Source organism: Bactrocera dorsalis, chromosome 5 (assembly GCF_023373825.1).
Source record: "Bactrocera dorsalis isolate Fly_Bdor chromosome 5, ASM2337382v1, whole genome shotgun sequence".
NCBI lineage: Eukaryota > Metazoa > Arthropoda > Insecta > Diptera > Tephritidae > Bactrocera > Bactrocera dorsalis.
In genome coordinates this window covers 57,524,171-57,550,230 of record NC_064307.1, presented here as the reverse complement: position 1 = coordinate 57,550,230, position 26,060 = coordinate 57,524,171, and the positions used below count along the sequence as shown (strand labels likewise).

Genomic DNA, 26,060 nt, shown 5'->3' with positions numbered 1-26,060 from the left:
AAATGCTGTGGAACATGGTTGCAAATTTGTTCGATGTATTTAAAATGTTAACGTTTTATAAAATTATTGAAATATACTATATGTAAATAAATATCCACCAGAAGTACCAATAAAAGTAAAAATATGGAAATTTTACTTTACTGTCTAAATTTTTTGCCATATTACTTTAAAACTTTTCAACCTTTTTGTCGCTGTTATCGATAAACTTGCGTCTCTTCTTCCGATTACTCCACTTGTTGTATTTTCCTTAACAGCTCAATTGACAGCATCCGTTAGTTATTTTTCGAGACGTGCCTTTGTTTTCTACCAATCTTTGTGAAAATTATAAAAGTTTGTCTATTTGTATGTTAAAATTTGTTTGTAATGTGTTAGTGGTTTATTTAGAGCGATTTTTGTGAGCAAACAAGTAGTTGATGCTAATTTGGTGGGTGGGCTGCAATAAATATAAAAGTTTAATGAAAATGCAATGCAAATTTTGGTAAAGTGTGTTATTTATTATTTATTTAAAGGGCTGTGGTATAAAATAGCATTCCTCTACCTCTGACTCATAGTTAAGATTATTGTATTATATTTAAAATTCACAAATTCGCCAATTTTAATTAGCCGGTTTTCATATGTTTAATGAGTTTTCACTAATATTAAGCACTTTTCATATAATAACACATCGCTGAATTGTTCCAAAACAATAAATATCTTATCAATTATAGCAGGTTACATTCTAGCAAATAATATTTGTTTGCCATAACTGTTTTTTAACAACGAAAGAATAGACTTTATACATCAAAAACAGAAATTTTCAATAAATATTTAAATAAAAAAAATATTTTTCTATTATATAGAAACAAAAATGGATTTAAAGTTTGTATATTTTATAGCAGCTAAATCTTTAGATAGATAGATAGATAAATAAATAAGGTTTGCACCGCGACCTATGTTCTATTGTGTCCTCTTCTAAGTCATAACGACTCAGCCAGCTAGCACATCCGCATATCTTTTACAGCGGATCCCATTGTTAGTTAACAAATCGAGTAGGTCGTTCACGATAAGGCTTCATAACAGGGGGACAATCCCCTCCCCTTTGTGGACCCATGGTTTCTGAATTAGTAAGATGCCCAGGTTAGGAGTTGGGAGGTTTGGTGGTCTTCGCTACATTCTCAGCGGTCGCAGTGGATGTCGCGTGGTCTTCCCTGGCATGTTCTTGAAACAGCGCACAGAATCCAGGAAGTTAACTTACGCTTATCGTTCCCTTGTACTTGGTCGTATTCAATGGTTGTTGCCTTGTCGTAGTTGTTGTTTTGTTGTCTTTCATATTTATTTACGACCCTTGACTTAAGACTAAGACGATAGGCCACTGCTACTTCCCAATTTGATCGACTGTTGGGAAGGCTTCGATGGAATACAGACGAATTAAATCATCTAATGGGAACGAGAGTCGCAAAACACACTGGATTAAGAGTTGACAGCTGACCCTCCTGAGCAGTTGCTTTTTATCAAATATACCACTAGGAATCTCATGGAAAAATAGGTGACCCAGCTAAAATAGTTCAAATCGATGAAAGCAATATCTCCTGTCATCAAACAAACAGTCGTCGCACTCGCGACTTGGCTCTCACGTCACTGTTGACAGTCATAACTTTAAAGTTGTAGATAATTTCGTCTATTTAGGAACCAGTGTAAGCACCACCAACAATGTCAGCCTGGAAATCCAACGAAAAGTAAAGTCCTCTCTCGACGAACAAAAACCAAACTCTATAAGTCGCTCATAATTGCCGTCCTGCTATATGGTACAGAGGCTTGGACGATGACAACAACCGATGAGTCGACGTTACGAGTTTTCGAGAGAAAGCTTCTGCGAAAGATTCATGGTCCTTTGCGCATTGGCCACGGCGAATATCGCATTCGATGGAACGACGAGCTGTACGAGCTGTACGAGATATACGCCGACATTGACATAGTTCAGCGAATTAAAAGAGAAGAAAGGGGATTACTTTATGTTAAGAAAAATATATACCTCCTATATATCCATTTGAAGTAAGTAATTCTGATTAGTTACAAATAGGAGATCGATGCATAAGAACCGAGGACCCCCGGTATTAGATCGACCAGGATTATTTTTGAAACGCGTCCGAACGCCGCCAATGTTGAAAAGAATTCAATGCAAGAGGACTAAGAGCATCTCGGGGATGGACCGTTCAGGAGAATTAATAATGTCATGGAGGGTATAACTCCACTTTATTTTTTTTTTAAGTTTTATTTCAGCAGCTATAAATTGATCGGTTGCTTTGGAAACAAAGTACTGTTTCTTTTTTTCGTTTTGCTTTTACTTTTAATTTTGTGCGTTTTGTATTACCCATTTCACTCTTTGCGAATGGCAGGCACCTTGCGTGGCGCAGGAGGCTGAGTTGTAAAGCATTCTTGGTACCTATCAACCGGTGTGAGTGGCACTGCTCAAAGGCTGCATGCGTGCGACAACAAAGAGCTGCCACCTTCGAATTCAGGGTGTTATGCGACTCTCGTATACTTTGGATAATTTACAGCTAGATGGTTAATTCGGTTGTATTCAAACGGAGGTTTTGAAAAACCGTTCGGTAGCTTTACCGCGTCATGGGCGGTCATTTCTGCGAGATCTACTGCGACCGCTGCTGTTGAAGCGAACTCCACCAAAGCTTCTCTCACCATGTTCAGCTTTTTGGAATCGGGTGAGTTGAAGCGGGTTGGTACCGCGAGTTCTTGTAAGAGGAAAAGGTAGACAGGAGGCCGATTGCCCCTCTACCACCAGCTGTGTGTCCCGGAGGGCATGATGACCCAAGAAGAATGACCTCATAGAGTAGCTCTAGTGTGTGGGTACAAATTATCCTTCCATGGGGTGTGCTGGAAGGGTTCTGCCCATGCATAGCACGATGTTGTTTCTCCCCAGATGTGTTGACAAGTCATATGAGTTTTCTCTCGGGTTCATAGCGATTGTGAATAAAGTAATCTGGGTTCTTGTAAGAGACGTAGAACCTGTATAGTAACATTTGGAACATTATTGATTTCATTTTGCACTTTCAGAGTTCATAACACAGTACCAGGAGCGCCGTAAAAAATCCTGACCGAACACCATAATTTTTCCCTTCCCCCATTGCTTTAAAGTAAAATAAACAAATTTATTTTTAAATATTTTTTTGGTATATTTTTCACAATTCTTTATTGTTTTTCATTGGTTTATGTACGTGTGTGTTTCTGTGTTTTATTTCATTTTAATAGTATTCAGTTTATATCGTTTTTAAATATTCATTATTATTTCAATTGATACTTATACATTTAACAGCAATTTAACACAAAGCTAAGCAATTTACTTTCAATATTATATTTTTTGTATATAATATCTTTGTGTTTTTTTTTTAATTATTTTTAATTTTAATTTTTTGTTTTACTTAAACCATCCATTCAAATGCACATCTCAATTACATATTAATGCTTTATAACTGTTCTTCAAATACAATTCAATTAAATTTATTTACTTTATTTAATTATAATTAATATTATTATTTTTATTTAATTATCAATCCATTATGCATACCATTGCATTTAATTATAATTAGCGCGCACACTATACAAATTCCTTAACTGGCCTGCACTGTTAAATGCACGTACAATTGTTTAAAATTAACAGTTGATTGATTATTTTTTCTTGTTATGCTGTGTTTTCCTAATAATTTTCGCTTTCGATATCAGTGCTTGTCCTTTGCCAACTGCTAACTGTTGTCGTTTGCTTGTGCGCGCACTATTTTTTCTACTATGTCTCTTATATTCAACTACACTAGCGCGCACAAATTTTCGAATCAACTAGCATGCGTCCCTGCGTTCTGCTTATAACCTATCAAATATGCTGTTACGCGTACTAACACTACAAACTTACACATTTATAATTAATTTTTTCTTTATTTGCTGTATGTGCCTGTGTAGTTGCTTTGCTTTTGCCGCTTTTGCCCCGCCTACAACATTGTTTTGTGCTACAATGTCTAAAATTGCTACGCAGTTTTCTTTTTAATGATATTTTTCTCAATTATTTTACTCATTATTATGTTAAATAATATTATTTTTTCACTTTAAATTAATTGCATTTAAGAAAATCGTTTAGTTTTGTTTTTACTAAATTTGTTAAATTGTTATAAATTAACGTTTTCATTTAAACTTATGCAAGTTGCATTTGTATTGGTTAGTTTTTAATAAAAAATGTAACATAGTTATTAATTAAAAATATAAATGCAATTGCTCGCCTTTTCTCAGCAAATTTTACATCACCATTCTTGTTTGCATATACATACATTTTGTTCCAACTAAGCTACATGCCTGTAAATTGTAGCTTATTTTTCTTTTGTAATTTTAATTTTTTAACTTTACTATTTTGTTGCTAATGCAGTTTAGTTTCTAAACAGTTTAGTTAATTTTCTAACTGCTATTTGCCGCCAATCATTTGCTGTTTACCAGCTGTTCCACTTGTTCAACATGCCATCATAAGCTTTTACTTGCTTTTGCTGTTCCACTTGTTCAATTGTACGCTTCTAATCTACTACCAGCATTGCCATACCTTTTTTAAATTTCTTTATTATGTTTTGAATTTGTAATAATATTTTTTGTCTAATTTTGCCTAATCATTTGTCTAAACATACATACATTTGAGAGACGAGTACACGAAATGCTTTTTTGTCGGTAGTGATATTTATATATATATTTTAAAATGTATTCTTTATATTTCTTTCTCTGCATTAGTACATTTATTGTAGTTTAGTAGCAATAGTCACTATGCGGTCATAAGAACAACACAAGCAAAAATTTTATTTAAAAGAGTACGTGGCTAAAAATTAGAAATCAAAGAAAATGGTTAGCTCATTCTTGTGAATATAAATATTAATTAAAAAAAATGTTTACTAAAATTAAATTTAAAAACACTAGCTCAAAAATTAAAAAAAAGGATAATACAATTAAACCTTAACAATACAAAAAGTATCAGCATTAGCGACTAGGGCCATCAGCTTAGCTCAAATAATTTTTAATTTTAAATCTTAAATTATGGGTTTGTTATCAAATTTGCTTATTATTTACTAAAATAGACTGCAAATAAAAATGTATTAAAAAAAAAAAAAAAAAAATGTTAGATATTAAAAAAATTTTAGTTCACAAAAATTATACGCTTTCAGAATTTCCAAGAACGTCTAAAAGTCACACTTTTCGTAACTGTTACCACACTTCAGCATTATACTGAGTTCTCACTGCCATTTTAAAGCTTTGACAGTACTGACAAAAAAAGTAGCAGTGTTTTTTTACTGACAACACTTATAAAAAAGTAGTAAGTAGTGGTTTGTAAAAATAAAAATTAAAATAAATTCACAGTTAAATATTTTTTAAGAGCAAAGCATCACCTCAATTAAAGTAAACATTTTAAAATTTAATATTTATTTTTATGCTTTTCTTCCAAGAAATTTTTTATTTAAATTAGCAGAGAAAACCTATTTTTCAAGACATTCTGAACCTTTTCTTAGTAGCAGCTCTAGTTTGTTTTACCCTGCTTTGGCGTTACCAGATGTATTTTTAATGCGCTAATGTTGTTGGTGTTGGCGGCTTTTTTACTATTTGTATTTGTTTTGGGTTTCATTGCCGAATTTATTCTAATAAATTTATGTTTTATTTGAACTATTTACCTTTTTAAATTTTTCCGACACTTTTAATCAGTAAGTGGCTAAAATTGTGACATTTTATACAACAAATATTTAATAATTAATTCTGTATTTTTACTAATTTTTGGAGACACATTTGTTTTTGAGATGCCTTTTCTAAATATTTTTATATTTAAAGTTTATTTAATTTTAAACTTTTCTCATAATATTTTAGTAAAAAACAAAGCTTAAACAGAATTTAAACTTTTTTCATTAAATGTTTAGATAAAAAATGTATTTAAATTAATTTTCAGCGTTTAAATCCACTACTTTGAGCCAAAATTAGTAAAAATGGCCTTCACAAATAAATATTATGAATATCAGCATTCTTTAAAATTGTCAAAAGATTTAAAAATTATGTATAAAATACCAAATATATATCATATTTAAAACTGTCTTCTAAATACAGTGAAAAATTATTTAAAATTTGCTTTATTGATTTATAATTTTCAACTTTCTTATTTTGCTTTTAACTTTCGAAAATTGCAACTCAAATTTCACACCTTGCCAGCTATTCACTCATTCCTTCTTAGGCATAAATTTTATTATTTTTTCATTTCTATATAAATGTATTTTTCTCATTACACTTAAAATTGACATCCAACTGATATTGTGCTTTTATGAAAGCTCATACTTAACTGATTTTAAGTTTGAAAGAAATTGACATTTAGAATTTGAAATTTGTAAATTTTAATTAATATGCTATGACAGCTGTCAATACCTACAAGTAATATATATATTTTATTGAAGTCTGAAAATTGACAAATCACTGACAGCTGTCAAACAGTTTGACAGAAACTTGCTTAAACTTGTAAATAACTCATTTCAATATTGTCCATTTGTTGCCTAATTTTGTTTTTGCCACATTTCTGTGTAAGCAGCAGTTTCGTATTATTATGAAACAAGCAAATCACCTTAACCGCAATTTAGTGCATTTGTTGTAGAAAAGTCAGCTAGGCTTGTTTAGAATTCTTCGTCACATCACACAAAACTCAACATTACAGTCAACCCCAGCTTTGAATTGCTATTTGGCGCAAGCTGCCACTTATTTGTTATTTTTTTTTAATTTTTTTTGTAATAAATTTTAGTTTATATTATTTTATTTTTTCTTTATATTACTTTTAATAAATTTTATATTGTAAGTCATCTAAATTACCGAAAGAAATCTAAAGAGTTAAAGAAAGTTTTTAAAATGTGTGCGCCTTTTCAACTAACGCTATGTACTGTTATTTGAGTGTTTATTTTTTTGTAGGTAAATTCACTTGAAATATATTTTTTGTATTTTAATTATGTTTTTGTTTTCACAAAAAATGTTCAAACGGCGGGAAGTACTAACGTTTAAGCTTTAATCGCAAAAAATTTGAGTTGATTCATTTGTATGTTTGTTTGAATATTTTTTTGCGCCTAAGTGGCAACTTTATTGTTTTTGCTTTTAGTTAATAATACTTTTATAATATTTTCTTTACTTTCCCAATAAATGTGAAGCTTTAGCCAGTATATTTTTTTTGGATTTTCATCAAGTTTATTTTCAACTACTCTCTTTTATGAGCTTTTAATTATTTTTTATTTAAAATATTTGTATGCATATTGTTTAGTAATTATATAAGTTCTTAGTAGAAAATAGTTTAGTGTGGAATTTTTTATTTCGCTTGTTTTGAAGAGCGTGTTTTTTAGTTTATTTTATTTATTATATATATTTCTTTGGATGTGGCCACATCATTTGTCTAGTTTATCTCGTTCTCAGAACAATTTTTAAATTTCTTTATTTTGCTTACGCTTTCTTGTATAAAATCAAAAATAAAAACAGAATTCGTATTGTCATTTGTGTCTCATATTTCCCTTTGCTTATTTTAGTGGTGTTGACGTGACTGATTGGACTTGATTGCAAGTACTTAGTATGATTGGTTCGCTACGGAGTTACTAATGTGTTGGAATTGAAGTTGTCGTATGTGGTAACGGTATGTACGATGTAGTTAGTTTACAAATATTTTTGATGATTTTATTTTTTAATGATTTTATGGCGTTTGTAGTGATTATTTTCTAAATTGTTTTGGAGCGTTTTGAATATACAAGTGATGTGACGAGGAGTTTTGTTTTTTTTTTGTGAAAAAAAATTGTATTGATGATATGAAATAACATAATATGACAATCAAATAATATGAAAATGATATGTTGTTAATGCTTTTCATATATCTGGATATATTTCCGTATATAATAAGTGATATTGATGTACAGGTGATGTGACTATTGTGTGAGGTGATATGCTTAGAGTTGCTAGTGCAAACAATATGGTACAATAATGAGCTAGAATTGCTTAAATATGAGCAGCGGAAGGAAAAGTGCCTATCTCACTTGCAATTTTGAAATATTAATAAAAATATAATGTTTTGCTTGCTATAATGGGCCCAATCTATAATAACAACATATTAAAATATACGTATTATATAAATGACAATTTGCCGCCAATTTAAGCTGCCGAGAGCTGCGGAAATATGATGATGTTACTAAATGTTATGACGTTTTGTATGAATGATAATAATATTTGACTGGCTAAGATAACTCCTTTGCATTTTTACATGATGTGTATACATGTGATTCCTGATCGCGCGATGCTTGATTATGTGATGTATAAATGTGTGATCATAAAACCATCAAAATCGAAACTTTTCTCATAACCGTATGTTATTTGATATCTTACTTCATCTAGCTATATTTTTTGAAGTGTTGACATATTAAGTGTTTTTATTACAATTATGGCAGATATAATACAAAATTTTTAAAAATCTGTGGAAGATGTGATCAACATACGATTTCTGATCAAGTGATTTCTCATGATGTGATATATTTGAAATCTCAAAAGCTATACAAATTCTGAGTTTTTATGTAGTATTTAAAAAAATACGAACTTTCCTATTTTAAATGCATCTCTGTGACGCTACTACGAATCTTGTGATATTTATTGGTGACTGGGAAAACGTGATTTTTTCAAGCGATGTTGCACTACTAGCCCCTCTAGTCTATTCTGCTTGCCTAAACTGCTTTTCTCTTTTTTATGACTTACTGCATATGATTTTTAAGCATGCGCTGATGTATCACGTGATATATAATCATGTGATGTTTTATGATATGATGTGCTATAATCGCAAAATCTCTTATAATTCATCATTTTATGTTATTTTTCATGAATTGCGAAATTTCAGCTCCACTCATTATGTGATGTTTAATCATGAATTGTGAAATGACTTTACAAAATATTATTTTCATTAAACAATTTTTGTCGAAGAAAGAAAAAATCATGCCTTTAAAGTTTTAAGTTGATGAGCTATGAACTAATTACGCATCTTTGAATAAATTATGAATGCTTGAATGAATTCAATGTTCTATAACCAAAATTTTTGAAATTCTCAATGACTGCTTTTTAATGAAAATTCTAATAATTTTGTTTTTGTAACTGCCTTTCAATATCATCAATTATCCTTTAATATTATTATGTATTTTTAAGTAAGTGTTATTTTTGCGATTTATAATATGCTGTATTGTCAACTATTTACATCCCTTGTTTGTTGTTGTTGTTTTTTATTAATATATTTAATTGAGTTCTGGTTTCTTGCTTTATATGGCTTTAGTTTCTCATTATTTTACTACTGTTAATGGATTTCTGAGTTTTGCACTATTTACTTTAATATATTTTTTCAAAATAACTAATAGCTGTTATGGAATTTTTCTCGCTAAGAATTTGTTTATTATAATCGATTTTGTTTATTAAAATCAATCTGTATTTTACGACCACGCTTTAATTTATTATTGCACTGCCCTGCTTTATACACACAAAGTGCGTTCATTTCACAGTTTTGCATTTCTGTTGTATTTTTTTCTTTTTGTTTTACGTCTAAAAACTTTAATTTCCCATTTTGGAAGTGACTTTTTAGGTATGTCATTTGCCGTTGACATTGACTTGTAATACTATGGGATACATTTGTATTGGAATATTGCCTATTACTAGGCGTTGCAGTTCTACAGTTTTTGTTGTCAGTGTAAAAAGTCTCATTTTAACAGTTTCCTTTGAGTTTAGATGCCTTTTAGATACACATTATGTTCTTGTAATAACGGTTTCCATGTATTTGGCAGCTTTTATGAGTTTCAACTGCTTTCTATAAAATACGAAAGCTTTTATAAGCGAGTTTTGAAATTTAAAGCTTTCACAATTTCAAATTCTTTACGAAAGCTTCTAGAAGTGAGCTTTTGATAGTGAAAGCTTTCATAATTCCAACTTGTATAAATGGGAACAATGGAAAGCTCATCATTTCACATGCTAGAATATATAAACTTTGAGTTATAAACAATTTTTTATAACAGCATTCAAACAAAATATGTGAAAGCTTTAAAATTTGAATGCATAGAAATTTTTATTTGTAGTGATTATCGCAGACATCAATCCACAAAAGCTACCAAATCTTTTGTGAAAACTCGTTATCAGTATTTTTCTTTTTTACTCTATTCTTTACAGTAATAGTTATGTTGTTAACAAAGCATTCAAGGAAAAGAAATATAAAAATACAAGAAAAGTAATTGAAGTGGAAAATCATCTATAACTCTTTATTGATTTAAGCTGGAAAACTCATTTATATTTAAACTTGTATTTCAAATATATGTATATATGTATCGTTTCCTTTTATTAAAATTTTAATATAAAAGAAGTTCTATTTCAAAAAATTTTACATTTTCTCTTTATAAATTTCATTATTTTGTTTACTCGCTTAATTCAATGGTTGTTTGTAAAAAAAGGAGCATACATACCTTAGGCTAACACTAACTGCTTAGCTATTTACCGTAAGAGTTTTTACTTTTTGTTACAATTTTATATTTTAGGCTTAAAATTACAATTCTTTTTTACTTAAGTGTTTTCTATATTTGTTATTACACATTTTTTGCTAATATTTTTACTGTTACACACTTTAATATCAGTAATCATTAATAATTAAAAATAATTTCCTTCAATTTTAATCAATTACAATTACATTAATTTTAATTAATTATTTATTTATAATTTATATACAAGTTGCGTTGATTATCCGACAAAAAAATTCTGTCATGCTTTTGCAAAGTACATGCTGAGAATTTTCGTGCTCAACGCCAAGAGATTTGGGTACTATAAATCTCTTAACGATCACCCTGCGCGTAGATGTCCACTAAATTTGTTGTTGTTAAATTTTGTACAGTCCTGTAATGAAGAAAAGTTGAAGAACGTTTAGTAAAAAAAATATTTCTCAAATGAAAAGCTTTCAAGAAGGCTTACGGAATTAAGAGAAAGTTCAAAGTGTTTTTAATATATTATTCAACTTAAATATAATTATTTTTTAAATATTTTGTTTTTGGTGTCAATAGATTACAATTTTGATATTAATCTTAATTAGATTCGATTATTAATCTTAATAGAGCTTTTGTGATTTTGTGAAAATTCAAGTGCTTTTAATAAGTTGTTCAAATTAAATATAATAGTTCTGAAATATTTTTTTTTTTTGATTAATTGATTACTATTTTGTGAAAGCTCTTAATGGAGCTTTTATGATTTTGTGAAAGCTCAAGTGTTTTTAGTAAATCATTCAAATTAAATATTATAACCTTGCTAGTGCTGATGTTTTACGAACTCTATCTTTGTTATGTTGCTAAAGTTCTTAATAAAGCTTTATAAATTCAATATTCTTTTGATTTTCGGATTCAGTATATCATAATTTTTCGAAAGCTCTTAATAGTGCTTTTATGAATTTGTGAAGGCTATAAGAGTTTTTTTTATTAAATTATGTAAACTAAATATATTTTTTTATAGCTTAAACTCTTCCGACTTTTCAAATAACATTGCATCGCTTTAAGTGCAGCCGGTAGATACGATTCGAAGCTTCTAATTTTTAGTAATATTTCTTCTGTGCCTCAGAACCTTTTATGTGACGAAACTTTCTCTATAAAAGCTTTAATAGAATCCCACATAATTATATTACCCCGAAATCACTTTAAACTACTGCAAATAAACAAACTTCTTTTTTTTCAATATCTTTTTTTATTTATTGAATCTGCTTTTTGTTTTGAAAGCCTAACAATAAGTAATAAAATCTTAAACCTATTTAAAAACTAGACACGCTCAAGCAAATGATTGAGGTGTTTTGGTGATACATTGCTCCTCAGTACGCGGGCATATCTCTTCTTTTAAGGCGTGTTTGATTGCAGGAATGTACCAAAGCATTAGCCAAAGGCTTTGGGTGATCACGGAGCTTACATATATATATAATTCTGCTGTCTTCTACTTCTTTCCTTACCATAGAAATACCAAGGTCTTTATGGATATTTCCGTAATGACATGTATCATGGTGAACACGTGATTGATCTAAGCATTTTTGATTGAAACCTTTGTATTATGTTTATATTAGTTGCACAGGTCGTACCCCACAGTTGAATGCCATACATCCAAATCGGCTTTATGACCGCATTATATAAAAGCACTTTGTTGTCTAGGCTAAGTTTGGAGTTTTTATTTAATAGCCAATTTAAATTTGCAGCTCTTATCTTCATGCAAGTTATTTTACTAGATATATGTTTTTTCCACGTAAGTCTTCTATCTAGGTGAATACCAAGATAGGTTACTTCATTCGCTTGGGGTACTAAAATATTGTTAATTTTTATTGCCGGACACATTTTTGGTCTAAGCGAAAATGTAACATGCTTACACTTTTGTTCATTTACCTTTATACGCCAGTTAGCTAGCCATTCTTCGACAAACTTTAAGTGCTCGGCTAATATTCTTGATGCTATTATGTGGCATTTGTTACGGCTCACTATAGCTGTGTCGTCCGCAAAAGTAGAAGTTAATACATTGTTAGCTGTTGGAAGATCTGCTGTATATATGATGTATAGTGTTGGGCCTAGAACACTGCCCTGGGGTACACCAGCCCTTATCTGTCTTTCATCAGATATGAAATCTCCCACTTTTACCATAAATTTTCTATTTTTTAAATACGATTCCAATGTTTTATATAACTTTGAAGGTAGAATATTTTTAATCTTGTATAAAAGGCCCTCATGCCATCCATACCTTATCAAACGCCTGAGCCACGTCTAGAAATATAGCTGAACAGTACTCTCTGTGCTCAAATGCTTTTCTTATTTCGTTAGTAATTCTATTTACTTGCTCAATCGTGCTATGTTTTTCACGAAACCCAAATTGGTGCATTGGTACTATATTATTTTCGTGGAGGAAAGGAGTCATCTTTGATAGTAACAATTTTTCAAATATCTTTGAAAGACAGGGTAGAAGACTGATTGGTCTGGCTTTGAAAAGCTTTCAACCAATAAAAAAGTTCGAATATCGAAGTTTCATGGGTTCGCAAACAAAAACTTCTGAAATTTCAAAGTATATTTAGATTTTAGTCTATCCTTTTTTTTATTTTTATTTAATCAGCTAAACTTATTCTCATCTTTATTATAATATAATATATATTTTGCACACAGAAAGATTTCACATTTTTAAAATAATTTACCTAAAAAATATTTTGGGAGGAAAATTTATAGATGAAGCTTTCACTTTCGAAAGTTCAAACTGTTTTTTTTTAAATTTAATATTTTGTATGTAAATGAGCTTTCACGTTTTTAAAAGGTGTTCCTTAAAATAAAATTCTCAATCTTGTTAAAAAGGAAAAAATTTATGAATGAAACTTTCACTCTCGTAAGCTCACACTACTTTACTTTTCCTGAAAATACCCTATTACTTATATTTTGAAATTTTGCAACTCAAAATGTACTTACTTCATTTAATGCCATGCAAAATCCTTGTTTTAATTAAAAAAATGTTAAGTAAAACATCTTCCTGTAGTCTAATTGATCACTTCACTTAAGCTAAGCTTTTGCTCAGCCTCGAACCTCGGTCTCTACCTAAACGAACCATTCATCCTTCTGTGCAGCACCAACAGCTGCCGCAGCTGCTGCGGCGGCGGCGGCATTTTGATTAGCCACAGAAATGTTCGTTTGATTGAGTCCCGCCGTAGCGGCGGCGGCGGCAGCGGCCGGATTTGTATGTGAAAGATCTTGACCTAATTGACGGAATTTGCTAAGCACCAAATGGGACGGACTTTGGTGGCCATCTTCGATAAGTTGCGTAGAATGCGGTGGTACCCGTAAGGTCCCGCAGGGTGATGCCAGTTTCCCGACGTCGGTGGCAGTTGTGTGTGTTCGCGCGACAATGTGCCGCCATGATGATAATGTAAATGCTTCGATGAGCCATTCGTTTCGGCGGTGTGACGCACTAAAGGTGAGTTATAATATATCAAATATTATTTCGGTACTACTTTCGAGTGTATAAATGATATGAGGGTGCTTACTTTGTATTGCGGTATTCTGGTTGAGATTTGACTCTTCCTGCCGCCTGCAAACGCATATCGAAATACCGACAATAACGGCGCTTAAAACCAGCACTATTCCAACCACGATCAGCACGAACCAGGTCATGTCGACACCGAAGACCGTAGCAGCTGTTTCGCCTGAAATTATGCGGAGAGAAATGCTGTTATAATACGCTCTTTATGTACATATGTATATTCGCACGACTATAATTCAACTTCGCAAAATTTAACCCTGTTGTCCAATTTAAATACAAGTACATATATGAATTTTCTAAATATGCTGACTAAATTATAGATAAAGCTTATAAAGCTTATATATAATATTAGGAAGCCAACTTATTTTTCTCACACACCCCCACAGCGTTGGTTTCATACTTACTTTGGCACACCGATTCATCAGAATTGTCACCACAATGATTAATGCCATCGCAGAGTAAATCCGGACTTATGCAAAATTCACGAGCTGCACAGGTGAAATCATTGCAGGTGTGTTCTTTTCATTTGCATAATGAAAAATAGCGCAAAATATAATGAAAATAGAAAAGAGAGAAATTCGTTAGTAAATAAGCTGAGAAATTTGCATCAAGTTCAGTTTATAATAAGAAAAGTGTTTGTCCCTTCAACTTTAAAGTCAATTAGCAAGTTCTGCGAGTTAATTTAAAACTGCATTCTTAAACTTGCTTAACTTTTAAGTGTCTGCGTTGAAAAGTTGCCTAAGCATAGGTATGTACTCACTTGGATCCTTCACCGATGTTATGACCAGCTTGAAACCATTCGCATCTGTACCCCAATTGTCGGTGACATATTTGAGTGTGACAAAGTTTGTGCGCGTCAATATAGAGCTGACCGTTTGTTTGGTATTGCGGCAGGAGATATCAACCTAAAAGTGCAAAAAAATGAAGATAAATTTAAAAAAATTGTGTGCTTAAAGAGATTATCCATAGGAAGTTAAGTAAGACAAACTCGGAAGTGGTGTAATATATAATAATAAATTAAAGCAATGAAGCCGAAGTGGCACAATACAAAAAAATATTTCTATACTAAGTCTCGTTAATCAAGTTTTAGACGTAGTCTTTTAGTATCTTATGTATTTAAACTATACCAAGGTATTCAATTCCCATGGCAGGAGAGTCGAATACAACAAATAAAGTAGGAAATATATCCAAATTGCTGTTTTAGTTTACGTAACTGATTTCAAGGGAAGTTAGAGGGAGGATGGAGTCATGTGTAGAAGTTCACGCAAGTGAGGAAAGTTCTCTGATCGCCATTCACCAGGCCAGACACTATTCTTTTGCACATGGCTTAAGCAGATCACGACTTTCGGTCTTTGATCAAGTAATCTCTGGGTGACATAAGAACATCCGTTTGAAGGCGAGCTAAAGTGAGAAGGCGAAACATCCCCTACATAGGGTTCTGCGCTGGGTTTGGGACCCGCTACGTAAAAAAACATACCAATGAAAAAGCGGCAACAGTATCCACGTTGCGAAAAGAAGAAACGACTGGCGCGCGGTTGTTAACTCGGCTATAATCGCGTAAGCGGTGTCTGCGCCAATTACGAAGAAAAAGTAGAGGTTAGTTATTTACGAGAAAATTTAGGTACCGATACAGACATATCAAATTGATTATCTGTTAAATAACGTCTTACTCCATCCTAAGTTATTTAAAAAATATGTTTGGGGCTGGTTTGGTCTTGAAATTCCTATGAAATATTTGAACTTTCTTATATATAAAGTTTACGTTTGCATTAAATTGAAGGTTTAATTTAGCATAGTTAGATTAATCCATTTTAAATTAAATAAGCTCTGTTCCAGGCAGCTCACCACGACCGTTTTCGAGATACAGATTACTGTACCACAAATTGTAAAAATAATGATTTCTTTCTACAATTTATCATGGAAAGACTTTACATAAACCAATACGGAAAAGTGAAGAAAATTATAGACTATATTTTGTGAGGAGAGACTTTCTTATATACATATGTAAATACGTATAGCTTCCAACGCCGTGGAGGTGGTTTTGCAGTACCAATTCTTTTGTATTTCTATCATAAACATAATTATAAACATCTTTTAAATAATGACAATAACATACAAAATGGGTTCCGAATGTTAGACTACATCGAACATATACATTTTTTGTTGCGTTTCAACTCATGGTTCTTGATACTAGTATAGTAGATACAGCTCCGTCCAAATGATACAAGTCGAGGGTTAGGCCTGAGCGGCAAGTAAATATCAGGCTCATTATGCAGCCGTGTCGATGTTTGTGTTGGACTCAAAAAGCCTTCTACTTATTGAAATGTACATACCAGCTATTAACAGGAGAACCATGTAGAGTTCCTTTTTTCAACTTTTGAGACCTAACATTCATTATTGGATAACATTCGACCAAATAGACCACGTCAAGCACGCAGTGAGGAAAATATAGCAGCTGTAGCTGAAAGTGTATGAAGACCTTGGATAGTCGATTCAGCGCCGTTCGCAGCAACTCCCACCGATGTATAGAACGACTTGAAGTATTTTACGTCGAGATCTGATACTGAAAGCGTACAAAATACAGCTTGTACAAGAACTGTATCCCCCTTACCATCTCAAGCGTCATCAATTCGCTCTATGGACTCTTGAAAAGCTCCAAGAAGGTCCGATATTTTCAAGCCAAATTGTGTTCAGCGACGAGGTCCAATTCTGGCCAATGTGTAAACAAGCAAAACGGAGAGAAACCTGAAGAGATTCAAAAGCTGTCATTTCATCCAGAAAAACAACGGTTTGGTGTGGTTTGTGTGGCGATGGAATCATCGGTCCATATTTCTTCAAATTTTATGCCGGTGAGAACGTAACAGACAATGACGGCCGTTATAACCGATTATTTAATGACTGAAATTGAGTCTCGTGATCTGCGAAAAATTTGGCTTCAAAAAGACGGCGCCACTTCCTACAAATCGCATCAATATATTTTTTGAGAGAACATTTCGGTGAGTATATACAGACAACCCCCCTCCGCTTCAGACTGGGGAGCAGAGACCTGCATTGAGTATGATCGATCCGGTTTGATCAGCCTCGCTCAAAACGGTCACAACTCAGCACAGCGGTTCGCAGTAAAATTGTTCGATCGAGTTTCGTGCTCAAAACGAAGGAGTTCAATCAGTTGATTTGATTGCTCTGCTTACTGATTGAAACTGATTGGTTGGTTCCGGTATGATGATTGGAAATGATTGTTCAGAAAAAGACGATCAAGTCCAACGATGCACGAAAACTCAGACATCGATCAACTGTGCGTTTGAATTGATTGTGATTGAACCAATCAGATCGAGAATTGCCCTGCGAATATGTATGTATGTATGTGCATAATTTGTATGTACATATTTGTGTGTTTTAACGGAAACAAGTTGCGATGCATAAAATTAACCAAAACATTACTGCATATATTTCTTCATTTTTTACGTCTATTTCTTTTTTCAGTTATAATATTTCAAGCTAAAGAAAAAGAACGCTCAGCGACTGCGCTGCTGGCAGGAACCACCCGGTATGATCAAACGGTATGATTGTGATCGATCGGAATGCAAGCAGCATTCTCGAAGATTCTTTGCTGCTCACACAAGGCTTTCGATCGAGAAAAATCATGACGAAACAAGCAACAGTGATTGGAACTGAATGTTCGCTTTGAGCACGCTCACTTACGATCATTCATTTTTGTTGAAGCAAAGTTTTCCGTCACAAAAAATCTGAGTCAATGATCGGGTATGATTGAAAAAAATGTGATCGTTGCAGCTCTCTGCTGTGGAGCAAAACATCACCCGTGTCATTTGCAAATTAACAGTCGAAATCTTCAAGAAATAAATGCCAAAGAGTGTTCTTTCAAGTGGTAAAAATAATCACCTTTTAATAGTACTCTTAGTAGGTATTTAAAATAAGAAACGCATAACATTTTTTACTGAACTCAATTAGAAATGATTAATTTGTTTGTTTAAGCTAATATTATATCATCGATTTATGGAACAGGCTAGTAGTAATGTGAAAAAATAGGTTCGGATGAATAATGAAAACATTTGAACTTTTCGTATAGTCAAGTAAAGATTAGAAAACTAATACTAATTGCAGTTTATCTTTTTTTAATCTGTTAAGACTTTGCTGTATAGCAAGTCTCCAGGGATAATAGCAAAGAACTTTATCGTCATACATATACGATCTCAGGCAGTATTTTCATTCCTGAGTACGTATTACAATAGTATGTTAAGTTTATAGATTACTTTCATATATCAATGATTAACGTGCGGATCAGAGCCGACTTAGTCATGACCGTCTGTCTGAACTAGTCCCCAAGTTTTAGAGATATCGATCCGAAATTTTACGCTCTGCGGTTTTACGCTTTTCTGCACGATCCATATAAACTGACCGATTTTAATCAAGTTCTTGTGTCTGAAAACCTTTTATTTCTCGAAATAGCAAACGCTACCATTTCCGAACATGTTGTTCATATCGAACCACCAAAGATAGTAAAAATATTCTACTACATACATATTTGTATACTAATTGTACAATCAAAATAATGAAGGGTATGAAGAGTAAAATGTGAAGGGTATTATGTTAAAGTTTTTATTACTCTGACTTCACTAGCCTGTATGCAGCAGTTGAAGTGAGCTCTCCAGCTGAGTGATCAGCGGTAGAACCTAACCGAACCGAACAATACCAGCAATCTCCATAGTGCTTGGTATTATAAAATACGATTCATATTTTCAGATTTTGATAATTTGTATACTTTAAACTAAATAATTTTGCTTTATACTTTGGTTTTAAACAAAGCAGCAATTCCTTCTCTCTCTGCTTTCATTCATGTCCAATCCACAACTGTGTATGAACTATGTAGTTCAGAGCAGCTATTCTCGCAAAAAATCGTTAACTTAATTAATTGCTATTATAAACTTTCAATGCAAGTTGTAATTAACGGTAATTTCACAACAAAAGTACAATGTTTGCGCAAATACACAACGGTCTACGATTCTTAGCGTAAATATTGATCTGTTTGCACTAAAAACACGAAAAAATCAAATTGAGCGCATGACCGTAACTAAAGGGAATACAAATAAGAGACAATGCATAAGTAAAGAGCAAAGCAAAATCATGAAAAGACATTTTATAATGAAATTTCCGGCTTGCTTGACCCTAATTGAGGAGTCCTACTAGCGTTGCTTGCACAATTTGCCTACACAGCTAACCTCAAATGTGTGTGTATGTATTTGAGTAAACTCGTGTAAAGTGTAATTCCGAGCGACGCTGCTCGTAACTGTCTGCTAAGCGCAACAGATTAACCTGCTCACGTGCTGTCCTACACTTTCACGTAGTGCGTTGGTGTGTGTATGGCTGAAAAAAATGTTGAATTAAGCAACTTGTATGCGTTTTCAGCCAAAAGTGCTGTCTTAAATTTACAAATTGATTTTCAACGTTTCGCCACCCGTCGTCCCGCTCGGCTTTCACTTTTATAACTACTGTGTGTACAATTTCTTCCTGTTTCATTACATTCTCGTGGATGGGTTCGCATTTTAAATCATGTCAATGGGGGTTTCGCCATCATGGGCGCTTACAAGCTTGGGCTACACTATTGTTATACGTACAAGCACACACAAACAAGCATAATATGCAAAAATATATAAGAAAAAGTACAGTTTATTTATCTGTTGCTCTCTAATGTAGTCTTCCTACCTAGCTTTCTCTCCTTTTGTCATTGTCCCTAGCGAACAATAGCAAAAGAAATTGAATCGAATGTGGACGCATTAAATACTGGGGTAAAACCTTGAACCAAAAAACGTCTCACACATATAACTTGGCCAACGCCAAACGGTAGTAATAATACATCGAGCATCATAAAGCTAGCAAAACGTTAAAAAAGTAAAAAAAAAACACAAGAGTATAAAAACAAAAGAAAAAAAATGATAAACTAAAACAAACAATGAAGAATTGCTGGAAAAAAGAGCATGTATTAAATGAAATTGCGAGCGCAGACAAGTAGATGAAAGGGCCAAATTGGGATCAGAAAATCTCGTCGTGCCTGCGACTGTCATAAGAGCCATAAAGGGGATCAGCAGCTACAGAAGAGCAAACACACATACATATATATGTAAAATAGGAACGCGACAGGCGATATAAAGAGAAATGTGCCATTTTTTATGGCACACACTGTGGCACTGATGTCAGTGAACTGCGGCGATGGCTTTAAGCGAGTAACAGGCGGGAGATTATAAAGGGAGAAGATGCTCATGCATACGTTTTTCGTAAGTATGTATGAGTGTACATTTGTATATACTATATATATGCTTATATGGGCATTCGCTGCGATAAAGAGCAGTGACACAGAAAATTGTGAGACACGATATATTTAACACAAGCTCCAATAGATATATGTGTATATACAAGTATACTTATATATACATATGTAACGGGTGATTTTTTTGAGGTTAGGATTTTCATGCATTAGTATTTGACAGATCACGTGGGATTTCAGACATGGTGTCAAAGAGAAAGATGCTCAGTATGCTTTGACATTTCATCATGAATAGACTTACTAACGAGCAACGCTTGCAAATCATTGAATTTTATTACCAAAATCAGTGTTCGGTTCGAAATGTGTTTTATCGACAAATTTTGTTCAGCGATGAGGCTCATTTCTGGTTGAATGGCTACGTAAATAAGCAAAATTGCCGCATTTGGGGTGAAGAGCAACCAGAAGCCGTTCAAGAACTGCCCATGCATCCCGAAAAATGCACTGTTTGGTGTGGTTTGTACGCTGGTGGAATCATTGGACCGTATTTTTTCAAAGATGCTGTTGGACGCAACGTTACGGTGAATGGCGATCGCTATCGTTCGATGCTAACAAACTTTTTGTTGCCAAAAATGGAAGAACTGAACTTGGTTGACATGTGGTTTCAACAAGATGGCGCTACATGCCACACAGCTCGCGATTCTATGGCCATTTTGAGGGAAAACTTCGGACAACAATTCATCTCAAGAAATGGACCCGTAAGTTGGCCACCAAGATCATGCGATTTAACGCCTTTAGACTATTTTTTGTGGGGCTACGTCAAGTCTAAAGTCTACAGAAATAAGCCAGCAACTATTCCAGCTTTGGAAGACAACATTTCCGAAGAAATTCGGGCTATTCCGGCCGAAATGCTCGAAAAAGTTGCCCAAAATTGGACTTTCCGAATGGACCACCTAAGACGCAGCCGCGGTCAACATTTAAATGAAATTATCTTCAAAAAGTAAATGTCATGAACCAATCTAACGTTTCAAATAAAGAACCGATGAGATTTTACAAATTTTATGCGTTTTTTTTTTTTTAAAAAGTTATCAAGCTCTTAAAAAATCAACCTTTACATATATAGTAGGGTGTTCTTTATTCCCCTTAAGTTTCGGTTTGCAAAAAAAAAAAGAAAAAAAATAATAATAATTAAATTTAGGGAAAAACCTGGAATTTCCGGGTTCGTTTGAAAAAAAAAATTCGACTATATGTGTGCATATATAGGGTGATTTTACATCATTGGACCGTATTTTTTCAAAGATGCTGTTGGACGCAACGTTACGGTGAATGGCGATCGCTATCGTTCGATGCTAACAAACTTTTTGTTGCCAAAAATGGAAGAACTGAACTTGGTTGACATGTGGTTTCAACAAGATGGCGCTACATGCCACACAGCTCGCGATTCTATGGCCATTTTGAGGGAAAACTTCGGACAACAATTCATCTCAAGAAATGGACCCGTAAGTTGGCCACCAAGATCATGCGATTTAACGCCTTTAGACTATTTTTTGTGGGGCTACGTCAAGTCTAAAGTCTACAGAAATAAGCCAGCAACTATTCCAGCTTTGGAAGACAACATTTCCGAAGAAATTCGGGCTATTCCGGCCGAAATGCTCGAAAAAGTTGCCCAAAATTGGACTTTCCGAATGGACCACCTAAGACGCAGCCGCGGTCAACATTTAAATGAAATTATCTTCAAAAAGTAAATGTCATGAACCAATCTAACGTTTCAAATAAAGAACCGATGAGATTTTACAAATTTTATGCGTTTTTTTTTTTTAAAGAGTTAGCAGGCTCTTAAAAAATCACCCTTTACATATATAGTAGGGTGTTCTTTATTCCCCTTAAGTTTCGGTTTGCAAAAAAAAAAAGAAAAAAAATAATAATAATTAAATTTAGGGAAAAACCTGGAATTTCCGGGTTCGTTTGAAAAAAAAAAATTCGACTATATGTGTGCATATATAGGGTGATTTTTTAAGAGCTTGATAACTTTTTTTTAAAAAAAAACGCATAAAATTTGTAAAATCTCATCGGTTCTTTATTTGAAACGTTAGATTGGTTCATGACATTTACTTTTTGAAGATAATTTCATTTAAATGTTGACCGCGGCTGCGTCTTAGGTGGTCCATTCGGAAAGTCCAATTTTGGGCAACTTTTTCGAGCATTTCGGCCGGAATAGCCCGAATTTCTTCGGAAATGTTGTCTTCCAAAGCTGGAATAGTTGCTGGCTTATTTCTGTAGACTTTAGACTTGACGTAGCCCCACAAAAAATAGTCTAAAGGCGTTAAATCGCATGATCTTGGTGGCCAACTTACGGGTCCATTTCTTGAGATGAATTGTTGTCCGAAGTTTTCCCTCAAAATGGCCATAGAATCGCGAGCTGGGTGGCATGTAGCGCCATCTTGTTGAAACCACATGTCAACCAAGTTCAGTTCTTCCATTTTTGGCAACAAAAAGTTTGTTAGCATCGAACGATAGCGATCGCCATTCACCGTAACGTTGCGTCCAACAGCATCTTTGAAAAAATACGGTCCAATGATTCCACCAGCGTACAAACCACACCAAACAGTGCATTTTTCGGGATGCATGGGCAGTTCTTGAACGGCTTCTGGTTGCTCTTCACCCCAAATGCGGCAATTTTGCTTATTTACGTAGCCATTCAACCAGAAATGAGCCTCATCGCTGAACAAAACACGCGCGCGAAACACATTTCGAACCGAACACTGATTTTGGTAATAAAATTCAATGATTTGCAAGCGTTGCTCGTTAGTAAGTCTATTCATGATGAAATGTCAAAGCATACTGAGCATCTTTCTCTTTGACACCATGTCTGAAATCCCACGTGATCTGTCAAATACTAATGCATGAAAATCCTAACCTCAAAAAAATCACCCGTTATATACCATATATATTAGGGTATCTGTTATTTCCCAGGTTTGAGTCATTTTAGGCCGCAATTTAAAACTTTAGTGTTAGCTTTTGAGCTTTTGAAAAAAAATCATCTTGAGAAAAATAGACACCCTAGTATACATATAATATAAAATATACACGATATACATACATATGTATATAGATTTGTGATCAGGTCCTTTGTGCCTGTTGAGCTTAGCTGTATGGACATTTGTGGCGGCTATAACGGGTGTATAAACAGCTTAAAATTCTAATTATAAAATAGACACACACACATACGAACACGTACTTATACACACACATAAATATATATGCGTATGTGTATTAAAAATATACACATATAAAAGTATGTACAACCACAAATAACCGTTTGCTGGCAGATAAATTAAATACAAAAGCATTTTTATGTGTGTATGTGTGCTAGTTGGCAAAGCTAAACGACCGCAATGTAAAAGCAAAAGCAGAATAAAAAACAAAAAACAAATATAATACAAACACAGAATATATCACCGGTTGACAGTGAATTCACAGAGATCTCGGAATCATAAATAAGCCGCCAAATGCAAGTGGCATAAAGTGAGAGACAAAGTAAAACAAAAAACGTAACAAGAACCCAGAATTAAAATGATGAGAATATTTTATACTCTTGCAACTTGCAAGAATCAAAGCCAAGGAAATACCTTAATATATAAAACATCAACTAAATAATCGGAATCTAAGCAAGTTTATCCCTTTCATCCCCGAAGTTGCTTATAAGCAACTTCTATATATGTTTGACATCGTTTAAAAAGTCAAATACACAAAAACTTCTTTAAAATACACATCTTATAGATAAACTTCATGATCATGATTAACCCTTTTAGTCCCAAAGTTGCTTATAAGCAACTTCTATATACATATATTTGACATCGTTTAAAAAGTCCTTTGGGGCTGAAAGGGTTATATATACAAATACTACATATAACGCATACACTGACAGACAAATTTGGCTTACGATTTATTGGAAAAACGAAAATCATTATTTTTATGGAACCTCGACCAAATTTTATCTATTTTTCTCAATACCACATATTATTAACATGTCACATACTAAACAACCAATCGTATAGAGTAAAGTCAGCCGGATGTTCGAAAATCCTGATATTAGTTAGGGGCTAGGTCAAGTATTAACTCAAATTTAACTATTTCAGGCACAAAGATACACTGTTACGAGTAAAACACGTTCTCTTATTTTCATCGAGATAATTCAAAGTGTAAGCAGTGCCACGTCCTTCGTCCAATTTTCACACCGGCTCCTATAAAGCCCTGTCATACCATCTCGGAAGTAAAATTTAATGTTTTTGGCATAAAATTTGGTTATTGTAGCTTTAGTAATTTTGGAGAGGGCGGCGCCACTCCCACTTTTTAAAAATTGTTTGCCACAGGTGCCCCTTGCTACTGCAATCCTCTGTACCAACTTACAGTTTTATATCTTAATTTAGTCCTTAGTTATGGCACCTTATTTATTGCGCGCAAGAAAAATATTGTACTCCTACAACTTGCAATGATCAAATCCGGGGGAAAAACCGCAGGTGGAGCCAAAAAGAAATGGAGAATAAATCCAATCAAATTTGGCATTTTTTTAAATTATAATATAGTTAAGTTTCCAACAGCGAGAATTATATTAAAGTCGTCCTAAATGATATCAACTTTTTTGATATCAAAACATCAAAAAAGGTCCACTAAATAATTTTGGATGACCGTATGTGAAGTTCTTTGAGATAGCAGGCACTCTAAAGATACCACTGAACGTGTAAATCATATATATAATTCATGAATATTCAAGCTCAGACGATTTAATGATTCGAAACAGTGCTTGGAGATGTTCAAACGTGATAAATAACAAGTAAGGAAGGGCTAAGTGCGATTGTAACCGAACATTTTATACTCTCGCATGATAAAGTGATAATCGAGATTTCATTATCCGTCATTTACATATTTTTTTTATTTTGCTTTAAAATTAATTATAATTAAATTCTGAGAGATTTACCAATATTTTTGGTAAAAAATTAGGTTAGGTTAGGTTAGGCACTGAGTTCTTCGTGTTCGATATCAGGGACCTTTAAAAGTTATAGTCCGATCACGACAATTTTTCCACAAGGAATACCTCAGTTCAAATACCGTATTTGCGTAAAGTTTTATTCCGCTATCATCATTGGTTCCTAATGTATGTATTATACAGAGAAGGCATCAGATGGAATTCAAAATAGTGTTATATTGGAAGAAGGCGTGGTTGCGAACCGATTTCACCCATATTTCGTACATGTCATCAGGGTGTTAGGAAACTATTATATACCGAATTTCATTGAAATCGGTGGAGTAGTTCCTGAGATATGGTTTTTGGTCCATAAGTGGGCGGCGCCACGCCCATTTTCAATTTTTAATAAAAGCCTGGGTGCAACTTCCTTTTGCCATTTCTTTCGTAAAATTTAGTGTTTCTGACGTTTTTTGTTAGTAGGCTAACGCACTTTTAGTGATTTTCAACATAACCTTTGTATGGGAGGTGGGCGTGGTTATTATCCGATTTCTTCCATTTTTGAACTGTATATGGAAATGCCTAAAGGAAACGACTATGTAGAGTTTGGTTGATGTAGCTATAGTAGTTTCCGAGATATGTACAAAAAACTTAGTAGTGGACGGGGCCACGCCCACTTTTCCAAAAAATTACTTCCAAATATGCCCCTCTCTAATGCGATCCTTTGTGCCAAATTTCACTTTAATGTCTTTATTTATG

General features: G+C 33.3%; 1 protein-coding gene across 1 annotated transcript in view; it reads right to left on the bottom strand.

Moving 5' to 3' along the window:
* Positions 1-6,781: 6,781 nt before the first annotated feature.
* LOC105224760 (uncharacterized) overlaps positions 6,782-26,060 on the bottom strand; it is a 215,513-nt gene continuing 196,234 nt past the window's right edge. Inside the window, exons 5-9 of the mRNA XM_049458844.1 lie at positions 14,822-14,966; positions 14,466-14,579; positions 14,066-14,224; positions 13,494-13,989; positions 6,782-10,920 (exon numbers count right to left, since the gene is read on the bottom strand). Of these exons, the coding sequence (XP_049314801.1) occupies positions 13,778-13,989; positions 14,066-14,224; positions 14,466-14,579; positions 14,822-14,966 (630 nt within the window). The 3' untranslated portion in view covers positions 6,782-10,920; positions 13,494-13,777. The remainder of the gene's footprint in view (positions 10,921-13,493; positions 13,990-14,065; positions 14,225-14,465; positions 14,580-14,821; positions 14,967-26,060) is intronic.